Below are 16,828 nucleotides of genomic sequence, written 5' to 3' on the forward strand. Positions count from 1 at the left end.
TAAAAAATAATTAAAAAAGGAATACAGCCATGCTTTTCTCCCTACAGTGGATGAGTTAAGTCATCGAGACAAAAGCCACAGGGTCTGCGAAGCCTAAAATACTTGCATTCCGGCCCTTTATGGAAGAAACTGGCCAACTCCTGTCTTGCAGCAAATGTAGCCCAGAAGAACCTGTCATTCAGTCGAATTTCCAGGCCACCCTGTGGTTCCCAGTCTCTCTGAAGCCACCCTGAGTTGTGGCCCCCACTGGTTGACATCCTTCAGACAAGACTGTTGAGCTCTGAACTCAGCTTCCCCTCCTTCCTCCCAGTGGAGCTGGGCTACCCATCCTGTCAGGCAGGAAGTAATAATCTAATAATCAATAGAGTTCCCTAGAAGGAAACTTACGATCCTATTTCTGGACCAGCGCTTTCTGTTACATGCAGGGAATGGGCCCTGGGAGGGAATGTAAAGGCAGAGCCAGTCACTACAGCCCTGTGACCTGGCCCCTGACCAGCACCTGTCCCATGTCCTGTCCCTCCACCCCTGGCCTCCACGCTCCAGAATGTACACCCAAATGGGGTTCCCAGACCCCCTTCCCAGCACTACCTGGGTGACCATAAAATCAGACTCCTGCCCCTGCTCCTCCATACCCAGCCCTCCCACACACGCGTGCCCTTGGCAGTAGATGCCGGCTTCTTCACGGTCAGTCCAAGAACACAGTGGTGGGTGTTCTGAATGCCTCAGTCACTGTGACCCTGCTTCACCCACCCTGGCAGGGGGCACCTTCCACCCCTGCTCCTACTTCTCATCCTTTCTGTTTGGGCAGCTCTGTGAGGCAGGAAGAGCGGGGGTTCTGGCCCCAGAGGACCTTGGGTTACTCAGCCACAGCCAACTGGTTCCACGAACCCGAGTCCCTCCTTTGAGTCGGCCCTGCCCTGGACCCTAGAGATGCTGTATCCCCTTTCGTCTGAGCCTCAACCCCTTCATCTGTCAAATGGCAGAATGGCCGGTCACTGGGGGCCACTGTGAGCAGTAAATAGCTGTGAAAGTGCCTCGTAAACTACAAAACCCTCTGTAAATATCAGCAGTGAGTGAACCGGGTGCGTTTCTGGCTTCTGTGTTAAGATTTAGCTGCATCTCGGGGCATCTGGGCGGCTCAGTCGGTTGAGCGTCTGACCCTTGATTTTGGCTCAGATCATGATCTCATGGTTTGTGAGATCAAGCCTGCACTGTCACTGCTTGGGATTCTCTCTCTCACGCTCTCTCTCTGCCCCTTCCCTACTCATTCTCTCCTTCCTCGCCCCCCTCTCAAAATAAATAAGTAAGTTAAAAAAAAAAAAAAAAGAATTAGCTGCAACCTAAATCCAACGTGGACTTTAGAGCTTGGCATGGGCTTCACAAAAGGAAAGGTCATGTAGTTCTTGTGTTGGAACCAATATAAATAACGGAAAAATAAATAACCGAGAAACATCTCCCCTTGCTTCTTCAGCTCCGCGACAATGCCTCTCTGTCTCGTGCCACGTGGGAGGAAGACTCCTCGTTGCGAGCCCTTGGAAGTAGGAGGCCGAAAAGACAGCCACATCCTGATCCGTGGGCGCCGCAAACACGTTAGGCTACACGGCAGAGGGAAACTGAGGCCACAGATGGAATCAAGGTTGCTAACTGGCTGACCCTAATATAGGGAGGGTGCCCTGGATTGCCCAGTTGTGTGTGACCACAGGGTCCCCAGAAGGGACAGATGGGAGTCCAAGGAGGTGTGATTTGAAGCGCGTCCAGAGAGCTACTATGGTACTCTCGCTTTGGGGATGAAGGAAGAAATATGGGCAATGTCACATCTAGAAGCTGGAAAAGTCAAGGTAACAGCTTCCCTCTGGTAGGAAGGCAGCCTTGCTGACTTCTTGGTTTTAGCCCAGGGAGACCCGAAGAGGAATTCAAACCTGCGGAACCGTATGGTAATAAATGTGTGCCGTTTCAAGGCACGGAGTTTGCGACGATTTGTCGCGGTAGCGACAGGAAACCCGTGCAGCTCCCGTTCAAGGAATGTGCCGCTGTGTTCTCGAAAAAAAACCACTTCCAAAGCTACTTGGGGTAAAGGCCAGGACGGCAACCCCAGTAAACCTCTGTCAGAAACCACCGCCCCTGGGTGGTAAAGCCCTGGGCTGATGAGTGGCCACTCGGACCCGATGGTGAGTGACACGGTGCCATAACGAGACTAAGAGATGTTGGGGGGTGCACGGGGCGGACGTCAACCTTCTCCACAAAGACAGTGGGGCCCGCACCCCAAAGTCCAAGCGGGTCAAGAATGAAGAAGAAGGGTCACCTCAACATCAGGGGTTCCTTCTGCCATGCCACCCGTGCCCCCGGTTTCAGCTACTACCTAACGGTAATGACTCCGTGCCCACGCACGGCGGGTTACCGGGAGACCTGCCGAGTGGCTAAATGGATGATTCTCCGTTCTCTAGGTGCGGAGGGACCGCCTCTAGTGCCCTGGTGGCCCTTTTCATAGCCTCGCGTGTCCGAAAACAGCAGTCCCAGGGCTGGGCAAGGACCTACCACACCCCGGTGGGTCCCGAGGGGCACTGCCGGTGGCCAAGACTTGGTGGAATCCTTCCAGGCACCCAAACCATGTCCTGGGAGAGGTGCCGAAGCCGTCTCCCTGGAGGAAGTAGATGGAGGGGTCTGCTGGGAATGTCTTGGAATCCAGATAAAGCTGGAACTCTCCACTTTGGATCAGATCCGTGAAGCGTCCGATGAGATCCTTGCCGACTAAGGCCTCCTCTGTAAGACACACGATGAGGCAGGAATGTCACATTGTTCTCTGCAAGGCCCGGGGGGGGGGGGCGGGGGTCAAGGGGCAGAGCCACCCAGAATGTCCACAGGGAAAGGGGATGTAAGCATTGCCGGGTTTCTCATTTTACAGGGGGAGACATCGAGGCCCACAGAAGGGGACAGACGGGCCCAAATTCAGTCAGAAGCACTACTGAGACTTTAACCCAGGTCTCTAGATCCTGCCATTTCTGTGGCGTCAGTATGATCCCCACTGGTACGAGCTATCGTGTCTTCAGTCACGAATTTCAGGCGCACCACGTAGATACACGGCTGTCTTAACCTGTGGCAAGCCACCGTCTCTGAGCCTCGGTCTCCCCATCTGCAAAATGGGGCTGGCAATGCTTCTCTTGCAGTTGCTGACGATTATGAGGGAGGATGTGCATGATGGGGACGCTCAAAGAGAAGCCGGAGCCTCCAGGAGGCAGTGGTTAGTTAAACGCCAAAGCGGCCTCCCGCTGTTGACCCCTAAGTATTTCCTAGGAAGAAACCAGATGAGCACGACATCTGCAGCTGGGACGGATCCCTGCACGCCATGAACATCCATGCTCCGGCAGGCTCCTGTAAAGCCCACCCAGGGCCCGAAACCACAGTCATCAGCATGGACACCAGGAATAAGCATCTGCTCTCTTGGCAGCTTCAGACATACTTGAATTGCCCAGGGTCTTTCCAGAAGAAGATGAAAAGGGACCCCCAGTCCCCCTCCGGTAGCACAGAGGTCAGGCTGCAGCCAGTCCTGACCTTGGGCGTTTGGCCACTGGACCGGATGGTAGGAGAGCAGGGGTGGGGGCTCCCCACTCTCCGGTCGGCGATATGGATTCTGTCTACACTGGCTCCCAGCACCATCACAAAGTCCACTCCTTGGATCCTTTTGCTCTCTCAATCCATCCACACACCTGCCCCACTTTACACAGTATAATAATGGGTTTAAATAGTGTCACTGGTCTGAGATGTTTTAGAATTACAAGTGCGCAGAACATAGATTATAAACCAATACAGACTGTCACCCTCCTCCTCTTCCCTGCTTCACCCCTGTCTCCCCGTCGGTGCCCAGAAAATCAAGAGAAGAATTTAAAAGTGTCCACATAAGTATACTCAGGTGATATTATTTAACTGTAGTAAGCCACTAACAGAACATCATTCATTTTTATGGGGTTTTTTTTAATTTTTTTTAACGTTTATTTATTTTTGAGACAGAGAGAGAGAGCATGAACAGGGGAGGGTCAGAGAGAGAGGGAGACACAGAATCCGAAACAGGCTCCAGGCTCTGAGCTGTCGGCACAGAGCCCGACGCGGGGCTCGAACTCACGGACCGCGAGATCGTGACCTGAGCCGAAGTCGGACGCTTCACCGACTGAGCCACCCAGGCGCCCCTTATGTACTTTTTAATCACTGGCGCCTCCAAGGGCCAAGCACATCATTCTCTCACTAGATCCTCGTAGGAAGGCATTACAGGCTCCACTGGCATGTGACAGATGAAGAAACTGAGTCTCAGAGAGGCTGCATGCCCTCAAGGCAGAAGCACAGGAAAACATACCGATGTCACGCACATCAGGAAGAGAGGCTGGGGGAACGTCCTGGAGCCGCAATTTCCACGTGACATTCACTCCTAAACGCTCGCCACTCACACATTCCACCTGCACCATGGAACCATCGCAGACGGGAATGGAAACGGGGCTCCCAAAAGCCTTTGCCTGCATGGAGACAGATGCCTTTAGTTCTAGAACGCGGAGTCGGGAGGCAGCTTCGCTGAGCCCACACCAGGTGCCAGAACGAGGCGGATGCTACTTCCTTCCAACCTCCCGTCAACCCACCCGAGGGGGCAAAAGGCGCCATCAACCCCCTTTCCCTCTGAGAACCATGAGGGTCCAGTCACCTCCGCACAAGTCAAAGTTCATCCCGGTTCACGCCGGATTCTTTTTTCCCTGTTGCATTAGTGTATTACTGATTAAAATCCGTCCCGACCACTTTAACTAGCGTTTGGCTTTGTTCGTCTTTGACAATCCTCAGGGCCTACAATCATGCTCAGCCTGTAATAGGCACTCAAACATTTGTTACATGGAAGGAGGAAAGAAGGAAAGAAAGAACTTGGTGCAACGAAAGAGTCTAAACAGACCTGGATTAGCTATCCAACTTGGGCAACTCACGTACCCTCAGTGCGCTTTAGTTAATACACTTAGAGATCAAGGGCCACTAAGGCCCACTGAGCAGGGTGCTGACGTACTTAGAGACAAGAAATGCACAATTTCTAGAATGGTTCCAGGGACACAGTCAGGGCTCAACAATGAATAGCTGTCACTGCCATTGTTGCCAAGTACATTTCTTTGAATAAAAGGGGGCAAAGTATGTTTCTGTTTGTTTTAGAATCATGACTGTCTGTATCTGTTTTCATGAAAATGTACGTTCTGCAAAATTCTTAGCATGAGGTGTTAAAACTGCATTGCTCTCTGAGCTAACCAGCTTGGAGCCAAACGAGTCACTTATTTAATTGAGTGACTTTTATTTATTTATTTTTTAATGTTTATTTACTTCTGAGACAGAGAGAGACAGAGCATGAGCAGGGGAGGAGCAGAGAGAGAGAGAGAGACGCAGAATGCACGGCAGGCTCCAGGCTCCGAGCTGTCAGCACAGAGCCCGACACGGGGCTCGAACTCATGGACCGTGAGATCGGGACCTGAGCCGAAGTCAGTCGCTCAACCGACTCAGCCACCCAGGCGCCCCTAATTGAGTGACTTTTAAAGACTCCCTCTGTGAATACTTGTGACTTCAAATCACAGAAGCCTTTGCCTATTACACAGCTAGAGACTCTGGTAGGCAGCATCTTCCTTCCAGGGGGAATCCACAATGCCTTCCGGCAGGTTTGGTCAAGACACGTCCGGCACAGTGGTTCAGGGTGTGCATCCTGGCGTTTCAGCCTTCCCACACCCCGTTCCCGGACTCTTCCTCCGCAGGTGCTGGTAGGACTGCACGGGCGTTCACAGCTCTGTCCCCAGGTCATCTGCCCGGCTCCACCATCCCCAGCTGTGTCACTCTGGACAATTACGTTAACCCTCCAGGCTTCAGCTCCCTCAGCCACAAAACGGGAACGGTAACAGGATCCCCGCGAGCATTGCTAGCCCGTGCCAACAGCGCACGGGGCTCGCCACACGTTTGGTTTGTCACCTTTATGCAGAAAGGAGCGCCGGGAATGAGTGCGGATTCCATCCCTGCCGCTACGGAATTAGCCTTGGCCAAAGGTCTCTCTCGGGGTGAACCCCGGTTTGCCTATCGGTAGAATGAGTGGGAGCGGGACCCTAGGTTCCCTTGAGCCCCGAGGCCCCCGGACACGGTGACCCCGAGCCCAGTCCGAGCCCCCGCCCGCGCGGGAGGCCAGACGCACACCTGGATCTGGCAGAAGCCCCGGGCCACGAGCTCGTCTGATATGAAGACCCGGAAAGCCGTCAGCAAGCCCGCGTAGTCGGCGCTGCACATCTTGCCTGGCGGGAGCCGGAGCAGGACCCGCGCTCGGGTCTGGACGGTCTGCCACAGCTGGGGCCCTGCAGGCAAGCGCCAGAGGTCAGCAGACGCGGACAGCAGACCCGTGAGACTCTCCTCTTTGGTTTTGCCTCTGCAAAAGGAGCCCTTCTTCGTTTAGCTCGGAACGCACAAGCACTCCCAGCTTGCACGGCTCCCTTCCCGGCACGGTGGTTTCTCTCTGAAATTACTGAGCACGCACCCTCCCAGTGAGCTCAGTCTGGCCTCGGCCTCTAAACCAGGCTGCTTGACATTCTGGGGCGTGGGGTGGGGTGGGGGGGGCTGGACATTCTTCTTGGGAAGCCTGCCACATTACCTTGCATTCCAGCAGGGCCACCGCATACAATGTTGCCAATTAAGAGGAGACCCCACAGACTGTATGAGAGACGCACTCTAAGGTTGCTCAGTGCACAACCTGCACAGTCGTACACGGTGGCCCTGCACTTAACTGTAAGAGCTCGAGACTCGTGCCCCTCTTCTCCCAAGTGCCTGGCTCTACAGCCAGTCTTGACAAGCCTGGTCTTAATTTTGGCTTAGGCCACTTTGTCACAGCCAGGGGGACAGACCACTTATTTGTCCAAATCATACTGACCTTTTTATGGATAACATTTTCTATCCCAGAAATTTGCCGGAAATACTGCCTTTTGACACTCTGCGAACCCCCCGGAACCTTGTGGCCGTCCCAGGATCTGGGTCTCCCTCTCTCTCAGACACCACCCCATTGCCCTGGGCGGACCCAGTGCCCGGTCCCGGCATCCGCCCCTGCTCTGCCGGGCTGTGAGTAACTGTGGCCAGCCTTAGCCAAGGCAGAGGCAGTCAGAGCTCAATGCTGCCTCACAGCTGTGGGGGTGTAAGAACAGGTTCCGTGGGAGAGCAGGGAAAAGGGGCTCTGCCCATCTTCAAACAGGGCCCAGGCGCACACTGACCAGAACTGGTGCCCCCCCGGAGCAGGGTCCAGCCCCAGATCTGCCAGGCATTAGGTGTGGAGCCCCAGATGGACCCGGGAGTGAGGCCAGTGAGTCAGAGTCCAGACAAACAGCTCTGAGCTTGTCAACACCATCGTAGCCAATAAGGCCATTGGAACACCTACCTCCTGAATACACTTCTGTATCCAAGGCATCCCAGGAAAGCCTGAAATGATGGCAGTTCTCCCAAGGAGCAGATTGTCCCAAAAGAAAGCGTAACCCTAGGAGTCTGTGAAACACATCTGCTCCTTTTAAAAGAAAATGCTGGGGCACCTGACTGGCTCAGTCGGTTGAACGTCCAACTTCCGTGATCTCGCAGTTTCTGAGTTTGAGCCCCGCATCGGGCTCTCCGCTGTCAGCCTGTCAGCGCAGATCCTCTGTCCCCGTTTCGGCCCCTCTCCCACTTGCGTCCTCCCAAAAATAAATGAGTGTTTTTTAATTTAAAAAAGAAGAAAGAAAGAAAACACTTTATTGGGCCCCCTCTCCTGTTCCTGAGACGCCTGGCTCACCGTGGAAATGCTACCCTCGGGCGGGGAGAATGCAGGTAGGTGCTCAGCCCTGAGCCCCAAGGGGGAAAGCAGGGTGCGGGGCAGACACTCACGCTGGCAGGCGTGGGGCTGGGGCGGCTGTGACACCCAGCGTCCCTCCTCGAGGCCACATAGCAGGGGCCCTGGTGGGAACGCGCTCCAGTAGCCCCGGAGGCATCGCAGCTGGCACCGCTGGATGGCGGATCCCCCGGGGCCCGCGGCTCGCTCACACAGGATCGCTCCACCAGCCACATCCGACGTGTTGAACGGTAGCGGGCACTGGGGGCCTAGAAGGAAAGAGGGCCGCTGTGGGTGCCACTCGCACAAGGGGGGCCTGACGTCTCCCCTTTCGCCCTTTCCCAGCCTTGACCTCCCTGGGCCCCCTCCCTCCCCGCCCTCCTCTCGGGTGAGCCCATCCTCCTGCTTTAACAGACTCCTGAGCGCGCCCTCTCCCACATCTTCGTGTCCAGCTTGGGTCCCCGCAGCTCCTTCCCATCTGGACATCCAGTTGCCAGCGGGCCTCTCCACCCCAGAGCCAGCACACCCGACCTCCTCGCCTGCGGCCGCGTCTCCCCCAGCTTCGGTGTCCCGAGCTCCACCCATGACGAACCCCAGTTGTCCCAAGCCACACATGTGGCAGCACCTCAGATGGTCCCGTCCCCTCTGCCACAGACCAGCGAGGGCTACAGATCACCTGTCCCGACTTTTCATCTCCATGCACTTCCTTCCTTTAGGGTCAGCCACCGGTTCCCAAACTGCTACCTACGGAAGCTTCTGCACCAGGCTCCCCGCCTCCGGGATCAGACAACCCATCCAGTCCCTGCTGTCAGCACAGAAGCTGCAGCGAAGCTGGACAGGGCTCTCAACTGCCCTGAGGGCCACTGACCCACCATTCCCTCTCCTCTCCTCTCCTCCCCTCCCCCCTCCTCTCATCTCTTCTCCTCCTGCCGCTCTACCTTCGCGGGTCTCCCCTTCCCTGATCGTCCCATGCCCTTCCCTCTGCCTGCCCAGCTGCCTAGAATATTCCTTTTAAGTTCAAGCCTCCATCATCAAGTCAACATCTCCTGCCTTCTACACCTTCCGCGGTTCCCCAGGGCGAACTTAGCGAGCTCTCAGGCCTCCTGCTGTGGACCTCCATGCTGTCAGTCATTCGAGACTCATCATGTGCACGCTGGTCTCCCCACTGCACGGAGCCAGGGAGGAAAGAGGGCGTCCCTCCCTGTTCACCCAGAACACAAGCTCCAGGAATGTACGTTAAATAAGTGGCTGAACGAGTAAACGAAAGAACAGACACACTCAGTGGGATCATTGAGCGCCCTATAGCGAGTTAATTAACCTCTCTGTGACTCCGTTTTCTCACCCATAAAATGGTGGGGACAGCGATATTGCCTGCCTCCTAAGGATGGTGTGAATCAAGATGGGTTAAGGGACAGAAAGAGCTTAGAGGAGTTACTGGCACATGACAGACGAATAGTCATCAATGTGAGTCCTGATGATGAGGATGACGATGATTGTTATCAACAAGAACACATCATCGCCTGCACTGGGAATTTCAGGATGTGAATTAGCCCTTTCAGAGCAAGGAAACAGCTCTTGGGGTATTACAAGGGTAAGCTTCCTACACCCGTGATGTCTGGTATCTACCACGAATTGTAGAGCCTGGGAAACTCTGTCATGATTGACACTTAATTTACCTTCCTCAAAACAAGCCTATGAAGTCGGCAGCCGTGGCATTTTCATCCTCCTTTTATAGATGAAGAAATGGAAGTCTAGAGACACAGGGCCAGGACTTGGGCACAGGTCCTTTGAAACTAACCGCTACCCTAGCAGGCAAGGGCCACACTTCCCCTTAGCCTGGTGCTGTTTATTTTTTCAAATATTTTTTTTTTTTTTCCTTTGGGACAGAGAGAGACAGAGCATGAATGGGGGAGGGGCAGAGAGAGAGGGAGACACAGAATCGGAAACAGGCTCCAGGCTCCGAGCCATCAGCCCAGAGCCTGACGCGGGGCTCGAACTCACGGACCGCGAGATCGTGACCTGGCTGAAGTCGGACACTTAACCGACTGCGCCACCCAGGCGCCCCTCAAATATTTTTTTAATGTTTATTTATTTTGAGAGAGAGAGACAGACAGAGCACGAGACCAGGGGAGGGGCAGAGAGAGAGGGAGACGCAGAATCCAAAGCAGGCTCCAGGCTCCGAGCTGTCAGCACAGAGCCCGATGTGGGGCTGAAACTCACGGACCGTGAGATCATGACCTGAGCCGAAGGAGGACGCTTAACCGACTGAGCCACCCAGGTGCCCCGGGTTTTTTTTGTAATGTTTATTTATTTTTGAGAGAGAGAGACAGAGCATGAGCAGGGGAGGGGCAGAGAGAGAGAGGGAGACACAGGATCCAAAGCAGGCTCCAGGCTCCGAGCTGCCAGCACAGAGCCTGACGTGGGGCTCGAACCCACAGACCGTGAGATCACGACCTGAGCCCAAGACGGACGCTTGACCGACGGAGCCACCCCGGCGCCCCAGCCTGGTGCTGTTTAGAGAGGGGGATACACCCATCCACTGGTAGGCACGAGTGTTGGCGTCATGGGAATCAGCTGAAACCACATCCCTCCAGCCCTTCCCCGTCTCCCCCTCCCACCTGCCTTGTCCCGGTGCCTCGAGAGTCCTCCCCAGCCTGGGTAAGGGAAGAGATGAGTGGCATACCCACCCAGCAGCCCAGGGGAGCCCCTCGGGGGTCACAGCTTACTTTCGCAGGCTGGCTGGCGCCCGGCCTCGCGGGTCCCAGGCACCTCCTCTCCGGTGGCAAGGACACACCAGCAGCTGCCCTGGGCCGGGTCGCAGCGCACGGGGGAAGATCGTCCGTCCTCTGCGCTGCAGGCTGGGGTAGAGCCCGAGCTGGCTCTCCTGGGGAGGACTCCACTCGGGAGCACGTCACAGAGTCTCGGGCCTGGACACAAAGACAAGCCAAATGGGCCCGTGGCCCACAGAGGTGCCTCTACCCACCGCCACCTGTCACACCCACCTGCAGGGCCCTCCAGAGTCTGGGGTGCTGGACTAGGACAGGCCAAAGACTCTCCTACAAGCGCACACACACACACACACACACACACACACACGCACACACTCTCTCTGCCCTCCAGGAACTTCGTGTCTTTAAGGAGATTTAGGGAGGGAGGGAGGGAGGGATCGTGGCTGAGAGTGATGGGGGGACCACAGGCCATGCGCAGGGCAGTTTGGGAACGCGCAGAAAGGCACGGCGCTCAGCTCTGGAAGGGAGGCCACGAAGGCGTCCTGGAGGGACTGACACGTGATCCGTGTAGGAAGCGGGGGTGGGGAGGGGACTGAAGCAGAACACACGCGAAGGGCCAGAGGGAAGCCAGCGTCCGCCTTCTTGAAAAGTCTGGCTGTAGTTTACAACACCGGGGTCCTGAGCGCGAGAGATGACGAGACAAGAAAAGCAAAGAGAGGAGCGGGAGCCCGACACGCAGGGGCCGATGGGCCACGGGGAGGAGCCTGGGCCCCGGGGACCCTGGAGGAGGCAGAGCACATTGATTGGCACTCGGGGGACACCCTGGTGACTTCGGCGTGGAACCCAGGCTGCGGGGCTGAGGCGGGGTGGGGGGTGGCGAGGGGCGAGGCAGGGGCTGGTTGTGGCCTCAGCGCCACTTTGATGGGGACCAGGGCCGGTTTGCACGTCTTGGTTACAAAGCACAGCCCATTCCCTGCCACGCGTGTCTTCCTCAAGAACCCACGGAGGCGAGGGCCTACTGCCCCTATTTTACAGATGAGAAAACTGAGGCCCAGGGAGGCCAGAGGCTCCCACAGCTCTGGAAGCAGCAGAGCGGGGAGCTGGAGCCAGCGCTCCTGGCGGGGTTGGGGCAGGGGGAGGGGCAGCTACTCACACGGGGCGCTGCTGTTGGTGGCCGGAGGCAGGCCCGCTCCTGAGGCTGGGTCCACACACCAGGCGCCGGCCTCCGACTCCTGCAGCCTGGCAAACTCTCCTGTCTGAGACAAAGCCGAGCTCATGTCTTCACCCCAGGGAAGACGCTTTTGCAGCCCACGGGTCGGTGGGCAGATGTCCAGAATGTCCCTTGCCGAAACCACCGGGGACGGTTTCGCCAAACAGAGAGAGGCGAGGCGGAGAAGACGCTATCCTGGTCCAGACCCTTTTCATCCGCTCCTTAATTGATGGCTACCACAACCCCATGAGGCCAGGCCCACAGCGTTCTCATTTTCGGGTGGGGGAAACTGAGGCTCAGAGAGGGGAGGTGACAGAGCAACGTCCCATAGGGAGAGAATGGTGGGGCCGGGCTGGGTCTAAACCCATCCGGCCCCAAAGCCCAGCCACTGTCCTGAACCAAGCTCCCCCCAGTTCCGGAAATGATTTTCAGCACGCATCCCTAGAAGGAAGGGAACCTTTGGCACCTGTAACAGACCATGAGGGGATCAGTAGAAGGCAGCTACCCAGACCTTTCTGGCCAGGCCCGTCTCTCCCAGACTGTCCTGGGACCACCTGGGGAACACAGAGCAAGGCCAGTGGGGCCTCAGTTTCCCCGCTAAAAAAAAAGAGGCAGGACTAGACTGATGTTTACACACACTCCTTCTAGGAACTCTTGGTGGTAGAAAGTGTTACATCTCCTGCATCTGTAACGGAAAACCCTAAGAGGAAGCAGGGGTGCTGGAGAAAACCAGCGGCCCCAAGCCACCTGTCAGTTTCCCTGAGCTTCTGTTGGCTGCTTTTCACATCATACTCTGCTGTGCCTTGTTCACAGGCAAGAAATGACAGTAATAACACTCGACATTCACAGGGAACATGACCACAAGGGCCACTCTGTGCAGATCACCCCCACTCCCAGGGTGTCACTGCGTCCCTAGGAGGCAGGGACCCCGCTGTCCCCATTCTACCCAGAGAGGCCCAGAGAAATCAGATGATACGCCCCTGGTTACATGGCTTGTAATCCAAACAGGTAAGATTCGAAGCCAAGTGAAAGGTTTGAGAAAATGTTATGGGACAAAGGCTTCAAATTGAGAACTTTCTAGCGAGACAGGAAACCATCAAAACCCTAGAGAAGAAAGCAGGAAAAAAACCTCTCTGACCTCAGCCGCAGAAATTTCTTACTTGACACATCTCCAAAGGCAAAGGAATTAAAAGCAAAAATGAACTATTGGGACCTCATGAAGATAAAAAGCTTCTGCACTGCAAAGGAAACAATCAACAAAACTAAAAGGCAACCGACGGAATGGGAAAAGATATTTGCAAATGACATATCGGACAAAGGGCTAGTATCCAAAATCTATGAAGAACTCACCAAACTCCACACCCGAAAAACAAATAACCCAGTGAAGAAATGGGCAGAAAACATGAATAGACACTTCTCTAAAGAAGACATCCAGATGGCCAACAGGCACATGAAAAGATGCTCAACGTCGCTCCTCATCAGGGAAATACAAATCAAAACCACACTCAGATATCACCTCACGCCAGTCAGAGTGGCCAAAATGAACAAATCAGGAGACTGTAGATGCTGGAAAGGATGTGGAGAAACGGGAACCCTCTTGCACTGTTGGTGGGAATGCAAACTGGTGCAGCCGCTCTGGAAAACAGTGTGGAGGTTCCTCAAAAAATTAAAAATAGACCTACCCTATGACCCAGCAGTAGCACTGCTAGGAATTTACCCAAGGGAGACAGGAGTACTGATGCAGAGGGGCACTTGTACCCCAGTGTTTATAGCAGCACTTTCAACAGCAGCCAAATTATGGAAAGAGCCTGAATGTCCATCAACTGACGAATGGATAAAGAAATTGTGGTTTATATACACAATGGAATACCACGTGGCAATGAGAAAGAATGAAATATGGCCCTTTGTAGCAACGTGGATGGAACTGGAGAGTGTGATGCTAAGTGAAATAAGTCTTACAGAGAAAGTGAAATAAGTCATACATATGTTTTCACTCTTATGTGGATCCTGAGAAACTTAACAGAAGACCATGGGGGAGGGGAAGGAAAAAAAAAAGAGAGGGAGGGAGCCAAAACATAGAGACTCTTAAAAACTGAGAATAAACTGATGGTTGATGGGAGTGGGAGGGAGGGGAGGGTGGGTGATGGATACTGAGGAGGGCACCTGTTGGGATGAGCCCGGGGTGTTGTATGGAAACCAATTTAACAATAAATTTCATATGAAATTAATTAACTAATTAATTAAATTAATAAAATGCGTGGCATTAATAAAAAAATTGAGAACATTCTAGTCGTTAACTTAACCTTTCCCAGGGACTTGGGTCAAAGGCACAGCTACCCAGTTTGGACTGTGGAAGGCTTGGGTCCTGTTCCCTAGCACCTAGGGCCTCCACAGGAGGCAGGCCGGGAGACCACCTGATCACAGCCTGCTCAGAATCACTTTTCCCTCTGTCAGAAACTGTGGTCTCCACCTCACCCTCTGTGCCAACAGAGGCCGGTACCCAGGACAATGGAACAGACTTCTATTCCAGCAATCAGGGGTTGTTAGCCAAGATAAAAGGCTAAAGAGGCCAATTTCTCTACAAAAATCAGTAATAACTGGGGTCCATAGTCACAGTTCCAAACAGCAACAATAATAAAGAATAATAATAAGGAAACTTTTGCTCAGTGATTTGTAGTCATCTCGCTTTCAGAAACTTCTAGGGGCCGAGCAGAGATTGCCATCACTCGGCATGTAAGTGGTTAAGACTCCAGCAAGAATCCTTCCTTTGGGGGCTTTTTACATCAGTTCTGCAGCCATCCAGCAATGTAAAGCAGGTAACATTCTAATGCCTCCCATTTATATGAAGAAACAGATATACTGGCCATACAATGTGGCCAGGATGACTTTAGGGTAAGTATGTCACCAACTATAGACATGCAGATTATTCTGCAAAGAAATGGAAAATATTTCCTTGGGGCCTCGGAACAATCCTAGCACTAGGCAGGATAAAAGCGTGGCCCAATCTTAGGATAAAATAAAGCAAACTGGAGCACAGAGAAGGTAAGCAAATTGCCCAAGGTCACACAGCCAGGGTCTGTCAGGGTAAAGAACGACCTAAGAGTTTTTAAGTAAAACAAGTGTACTGAGAACTAGAAAAATCATCCCCAGTGTACATGAGAAAGCTCTGGCTGCCTTCCTCAAACCATCCCTGTGCCCTCAGAGCCTTACCTCTAGGCAGGTTGGGATGAACAGGTCTTTTGGAGATGGGTTTCCCTGGGACCCAGCCTGTTTCCAACTGGAAAGCAGCCCACTGGTTCGAGATGCCTCACAGGCGGTGGGGCCTGAGGAAGAGGAGGGGAGTTCTTAACAGACTGGCCGTGGGAGAGCGGGGAGCCCAGATGGGCCTGGGGGGTGGGGGTCAGAAGCTTGAGTCAGGGTAGAAGGAGGTGTCCCGCACAGACAGAGGGAGCCTCAGAGGAGGATCAGGCCACGGTTCAGGGACAGAGACCCACATGCGGAGAGGCCGGTCCGTAGGGCAAGTGTGAGACAGTTGTCAAAACTGCAAGAGTGAATGAAAATGTCCGGGAGCAGGTGGGAGGAAGGGGACCCCGGGCTCTTTCACCGTCACTGGGGACTCTCTGCACCTAGGAAGCTAGGTGCACAGAACACGAAGGACCAAGATCATGAGAGTCGTCCAGGCTTGGGAATGCGGGAAAGCATGGCCTGGCTGCCTTCGGGGGCTGGTCTGTGGGTGCTTGGGGGCTGACCCACGAGCATCCTCAAGGTGGGGTGACAACGGGCTGGACCAGCCTAGAAAAAACATGACAGCGACTATACACAGGGTCAGGCGGGACAGTTCCTCGGGCTTCACTTACACTGGGGGATCTGGGAGGAGCGGGCAGTCAGCGAGGCAGGGACGTACTCTCCCCTCCTGTCCACACACCAGCAGTACCCTGGGAAAGAGCCGCGGGTCAGAGGTTCAGGAAGTGCGCTGGGGGACTCGCCCCCAGGGGTCTCGCGCAAAACTCTCCTTCTGTGCACTCACAGCAGGGCCAGCAGGTTCCCATCTGTCCCCCCTGCCCACCATGTGCACAATCACACACCCCAATCCCCCCAGCAACCACGCACTTGACCTTCAGGCTGGCAGGTCACAACTTCCGTCGTACAAATGGCACAAACCAAAGTCCAGAGAAACTAAGGGATTTGTCACCAGCTGCCAGAGGGGCCCAGAGTCCAGCTCACCGTCCCCAGTGCAGAACCCTCTCCTCTAAATGAAAAGGAGGGTGTCACTCCACCCCTCATGGTGTCCATCCGCTCACCAGTCCTGGCGTGGCATTGCACAGGCTCCCAACGTCCCCACGCGTCGCACTGGGGCACGTAAGGGCCGGGCCGCAGAAGGGCGGATGCTCGCGTGGAATCATCTCCCCGGAGAAAGGCGCGTCTTTGATAGAAGTCAAGGGCTGGAGTCAGGAGAGAGGGGAGCAGAAACGTGAGCCGGCAGGCTGGAAAAGCCTCAGCAATGTGGGCTCAGCCGCTGACAAGCCCCACGCACGTTCTTGCTCCAACGTGAGGAGGCCTTCTTACTGATGTGACAAACAGTGCCTCCCAAAATAGGACAGAGGCTCCTTAAACAGTGGAGAGGCACTCATCAGGCTGCCCTTCAAAAATAAAAATGTAGGGGTGCCTGGGGTGGCCCAGTTGGTTAAGCATCTGACTCTTGATTTCGGCTCGGGTCATGATCTCAGCGTTCGTGAGATCGAGCCCCAAGGTGGGCTCCACATGCTGGGGGAGGAGCTTACTTAAGAGCATGCGTTCTCTCTCTCTCTCTCTCTCTCTCTCAGATAGATAGATAGAAAGATAGATACATAGAAAGAAAGATAAGATAGATAGATAGATAGATTAGATAGATAGAAAGATAGAAAGATAGATAGAAAGATAGATAGATACATAGATAGAAAGATAATAGATAGATAGAAAGAAAGATAGAAAGATAGATACATAGAAAGATAGAAAGATAAGATAGATAGAAAAAGAAAGAAAGAAAGAAAGAAAGAAAGAAAGAAAGAAAGAAAGAAA

The 16,828-nt window shown here is 54.2% G+C and overlaps 1 protein-coding gene across 1 annotated transcript in view; it reads right to left on the reverse strand.

Annotated features, from left to right (window-relative positions):
- TG (thyroglobulin) overlaps positions 1 to 16,828 on the reverse strand; it is a 149,598-nt gene that overhangs the window by 104,098 nt on the left and 28,672 nt on the right. The window contains exons 12-20 of the mRNA XM_049633747.1: positions 16,072 to 16,212; positions 15,628 to 15,705; positions 14,981 to 15,093; positions 11,714 to 11,816; positions 10,558 to 10,758; positions 7,888 to 8,100; positions 6,190 to 6,344; positions 4,346 to 4,502; positions 2,536 to 2,760 (exon numbers count right to left, since the gene is read on the reverse strand). Of these exons, the coding sequence (XP_049489704.1) occupies positions 2,536 to 2,760; positions 4,346 to 4,502; positions 6,190 to 6,344; positions 7,888 to 8,100; positions 10,558 to 10,758; positions 11,714 to 11,816; positions 14,981 to 15,093; positions 15,628 to 15,705; positions 16,072 to 16,212 (1,386 nt within the window). The remainder of the gene's footprint in view (positions 1 to 2,535; positions 2,761 to 4,345; positions 4,503 to 6,189; positions 6,345 to 7,887; positions 8,101 to 10,557; positions 10,759 to 11,713; positions 11,817 to 14,980; positions 15,094 to 15,627; positions 15,706 to 16,071; positions 16,213 to 16,828) is intronic.

Source organism: Panthera uncia, chromosome F2 (genome assembly GCF_023721935.1).
Source record: "Panthera uncia isolate 11264 chromosome F2, Puncia_PCG_1.0, whole genome shotgun sequence".
NCBI lineage: Eukaryota > Metazoa > Chordata > Mammalia > Carnivora > Felidae > Panthera > Panthera uncia.